The sequence below is a fragment of the Triticum urartu genome, chromosome 3A (assembly GCF_056163025.1).
Source record: "Triticum urartu cultivar PI428250 chromosome 3A, HENAU_Tu73, whole genome shotgun sequence".
Classification (NCBI taxonomy): Eukaryota; Viridiplantae; Streptophyta; class Magnoliopsida; order Poales; family Poaceae; genus Triticum; species Triticum urartu.
The window spans coordinates 626,065,191-626,069,820 of record NC_141875.1 but is presented as its reverse complement, the minus strand read 5'-3'; the positions used below and the strand labels follow the sequence as shown (position 1 = coordinate 626,069,820).

The following is a 4,630-nucleotide window of genomic DNA, read 5'->3' as shown; positions in this document are numbered from 1 at the left end:
TTTGGCCCCCGTGTTGCCACTGGCCGCCCAACACTATGGCCGACCAACAGGACAAACATTGAAATGGACTGGGGATAGCCAATGCCGGCAGGTCGACCTGCCGGCTGCCGCTGGGGCTTCTCTTGTCTAACAAAGTAACAATCACATGAGCAAATGCCAAATATAATTCCTAAAACTAGGAGAACTCAAACTTGCACGGAAATCCCATTACAGACAACATTTTTTATGACACCACAAAATAGTGTTATTTCACGTACACACAGGTAGGTTTCAGAGAATCCAAATATGTCATCAAGTACACAGTCCAGATTGACATTATGATATTAGACATCAGAAAGTGGGTTAGGACTGCCATTTATCTTACCACTGCAATTATTCATCGACATACTCAACGCCCTCAGATGCCATGAACTCATGCGCAAAGCAATTAGGCCCAAGAAGACTTTGGGGAATATCCATTGTTGACCAAGTTACCATCACCTCCACAGTGGCCACACCAAGATTGAAAATGAAGGACTGACTTCCATGCTTTTCAACCGGGAAGATAGTGCATCGATGGATGTCCAACCCACCCTTCTGACTAAGCTTCAATTTTACAACCAGCTTACTATCTCGCGCCACAGCAACCACAGTCCTGCTTAGCTCAGATGCCTCCGCAGTGATAACCCCATCAAACAGCTGGATTTTCCCATGTGAAACATAAGATGGGCTAGTGTAAGATCCTGCCAAACACAAGCTTAAGCAACTGCCCTTCTCAATTTCTGATATCCCAACCTGTACAGTGGCCTCCGAGGCACGTTCCAGAACTGCAAACTTTATGTCCACTGAGCCACCATCACCATCCATTCGCTGCGTGTTTACCCTGGCATGCCCTGAGATTCTGTCGCCGAATATGGCAACACCATCAATGACCTGTTGATCATCACCTTCTTCTTCTCCTTCTGTCTTAATCTTCAGATCGAACTCTATCAGCACGGGAGCTTGCATTCTGATGCCTCTCTTGGGGCCAGACATTTGTATAAAGCCATCATGCTCGACCACCAAAGGATCATTTCTTGTACGGTTGAAGACGTAATTTCGCATGGGGTTCAAGAGATCTCTGACAGCCACGTATCCATACAACTGAACTGGGCCACTAACATATGAAGAAGTGTAAGCTAGCTTCAGCGAGAATATCTGCATCATGGTGCGATATGCATGCCTTTTACAAACCCTCCAGTTAGGCATGCAACTGTCATAAGGCACCGTCGTCATCATTGACTCCAGGCAAGCTGATAGACAACAATAGAAATCATTCACTAGGTAATTAAACTTGTTAACCTCTAACTTTCAACTGAAAATTGACAAAATAGATTGATACAAGCAAAGACTTGAAACATTGATTTTTGTACTCATACATACGAGACACAATGTTGTCTAAAACTATAATGTAGAAACAAGACAAATATGACAACTACAAATACCAACATGACAATACGGCAGTCCTAAAATTAGGATAAAACCATAATACTTCCTGTTGTTATTGTCAACTAATAAGTTGATGGCTACAGAAAATGAGGGGAAGATATTGAACTTCTGTAGTGTGCTTTGTGCCACGAGAATTGGAGAGTTCAAGCATATGTACATAAAATGTTCAGTTGCAAAAGGTGCCTTGAATATAGCTACATATTTTTTATGTAAAAAACTAAAAACATACCACTGGTGACTTCTGTGAGTATGTGGGCTGTTCTAAGATAAGCAGCAGACTGTGAAAACAGTGGGTTCAGGACTGATTTAAACAGGCTTGGAACTGGGGCATCATCCTATACACAACTAAAGAATCTAAAGAATGAACCCAATTTAACTTGCAATACATTACCAAGTATAACAAACAAGGGGAAAACAGTCCAGTAAAACATGACAATGCATGGATCTTGTCCGATTAAATGTTTTTTAATCAACAGAAACTAGTGATTGTAAATACTCAGTAGATATTCTTTTAAAGATCATAAAGCACACCTAATTTAATAATATCATTAAAAGATCCGACTTTAGATATAGCATTAATGGGGAAATTTGGATTTGTACCACTGAAACAACACAACTTTGCCAAAATACCATTGGAAGATTTGGTGTTAGATATAGAGCATTGAAAAGAACACTCTGTTAGGAAATATCGCCTTCCATTTGGGCCTTTCATATGTGTCAGGTACACCACCAAGAAGCAACACACGAAGGGCAAGGAGGGGAAGAGAGAACAAGAACTTCCACTGCCTCTTTCAGAACAAAATCAGCGTACTAAATTGTTAAGTTGTATCTCATAATGCTCCTTGCATAACCCAAAAGTTATGTATTCCTAATACAACCTCCACAGATGTTGCTGAACCCTCGCAATGGGAAGAACCATAAGACTTCATCTGCAATAGCCCACTCAAGCGCGGGTGTGACAACCAAAAGAATGGCACCTCTTTCTCCAATAAGCTTGGGTCCTAAAACTAGAGCCCGGGTGCTACAACCAGAAGAAAGTTATCCATCTCACTTGGAGAGTAAGGCGAAGGCTTATTATACAGAACAACAGTTGGTAGTGGGTACATGGTCAAATCTCTATGGCGTAAAACTATGGTCTTTTGTGCAGAACCATGTCAGATCCCTATTTGGCAACCATGCTACTATTATGCTAACAACCACAGCTGTGATGCTGTTATTCTGAACCATGTCAGAATTAAGGAACCATCTTGCTATTATGCTGAATGACTGCAGCTTTTTACTGAATGGATGAATGACTACAGTTAAATATTTCTTGGGTGCTGAATCCAGTTGAAATGGCAGTACAGATCTTTAGAGAAGGCAAAATGGTCTTAGTTAACAGAAGGGTAACAGATATGGAAAATCGCAAAATGCTGTGCTCTTTTGATCGCACAAATCTAAAGTTGGATCTTTCAGTGGTATTTTGCCAAAGTTATGTTCTTGTAATGGTACAGGTATGTGAGTTAAGCTTTATTATTATAATTAGATGATCTAAGCCAGGATTGATGTTATGATATCTCAGGTCATTCAACAATTGAAATGGAGGTGCTAAAGCCTCCATAGATGTTGCCGAAGCCCCGTAATGGGAAGAACAACAAGACTTCATCTGCAATAGCTCACTCAGGCCCAGGTGTGACAACCAGAAGAATGGCACCTCTTTCTCCAATAAGTGGAGGACCTACAACTAGAAGAATGTTATCCATCTCACCTGGAGGAATAAACCAAAGGCTTATTATCCAGAACTATAGTTGGTACTTGGTACATGGTACTTGATCAAATCTCGATGGTGTAAAAACTATGGCCTTCTGTGCAAAACTATGTCAGATCTCTACTTGGCAACCATGCTACTATTATGCTAACAACCTCTGCTGTGATGCTGCTCCTGTGAACCATGTCAGAACTAAGGAACCGTGTTGCTATTATGCTGAATGACTGCGGTTTTTTACTGAATGGATGAATGACTCCAGTTAACTGTTGCTTGTGTGTTGAGTCCAGTTTGGTTCCCAAAAAAAAAATCCAGTTGAAATGGAAGTAGTGGTCCCTAAAGAGAAGGCAAAATGGTCTTAGTTAACGGAAGGGTAACAGGTATGGAAAATTGCAAAACCTGTGCTCTTTTAATGGCACTACAAATCTAAAGTTGGATCTTTTAGTGGTATTTTGACAAAGTTGGTTTTTTTTCGTGGTGGACAAAGTTGTGTTTTTGTAATGGTACAGATCCAAAGGTCACATGTACAAAAGGATTTGGTAATATTAAAATCACCTATATGAGCTAAGCTTTATTATTGTAATTAGATGAGCTAAGCTAAGATTGATATCTCAATTCATTCAACAGTGGAGATGGAAAGGGTTACGTACTCTCGCTGGTATCGTAGAGACGATAAACTTTAGCCCAATAGCTGTTGCTTGTGTAGATGGATCCATCGGCATGCTTCAAGTTGCCAAGCAGTTCACCACGGGTGACGCCGTCGAGGGGAAACCCGTCGGCGCCCAAGGCTACTCTGCTCCGGGGAGCCGTCGACGAGTCAATCGCTTGTGCGCCGCCTCTCTCAATCCCAATTCTCTTCTCTTCGTTTGGATTGTCGCGGTCCAGGGACATTCTGCTCCTCAGAATCCCTCTTCTCTTTTCTCCAATTGGTTTCTCGTCGCCCAAGATCCTTCCGCTCCTCAGAGCCATCGACGACACGGCCTCTTGGGCGCCGCCGCACTCCATCGCTCTTTTCCCCCTTCGATTGGATTTTGGCTTTGGTTAGGGTTTGCCAGTGTGCTTGATTTGGTCCTCTCCTTTTTTTGAAATAAAACGAAATTTTATTCATTAGCAATAACCAATACATCGTTTGTGAGAAATGTTACAATTTCATTAATAGGCTCCTCAAACCAAACCGAAGTCGGAAAAAATCTAGCTAATCTAGCAAGTTCATGTGCTACTTTATTTGCCTCTCTATTACAATGTTCGAATTTAGTCATGATAAAATCACAAGCATAATGATAGCAGTCATCGAAGATTGCCGCCGCCGCTCCCGCTGACTGTCCTCCGTCTTGCATTATCTCAACCACCTCCAGATTGTCAGAGTTGATGATTAGGCGATTACATCCCGCCCTCTGCGCTAAATTTAGGCCAAATTTG

At 41.7% G+C, this 4,630-nt stretch overlaps 1 protein-coding gene across 1 annotated transcript; it reads right to left on the bottom strand.

Moving 5' to 3' along the window:
* Window positions 1–207: 207 nt before the first annotated feature.
* LOC125545509 (uncharacterized) lies at window positions 208–4,376 on the bottom strand. The gene is made up of 2 exons (XM_048709464.2): window positions 3,862–4,376; window positions 208–1,271 (listed from the first exon to the last, which is right to left on the bottom strand). The coding sequence occupies exons 1-2, from the start codon at window positions 4,214–4,216 to the stop codon at window positions 373–375; spliced, it is 1,254 nt and encodes a 417-aa protein (XP_048565421.1). The 5' UTR covers window positions 4,217–4,376; the 3' UTR covers window positions 208–372.
* Between the last annotated feature and the right edge of the window lie 254 nt (window positions 4,377–4,630).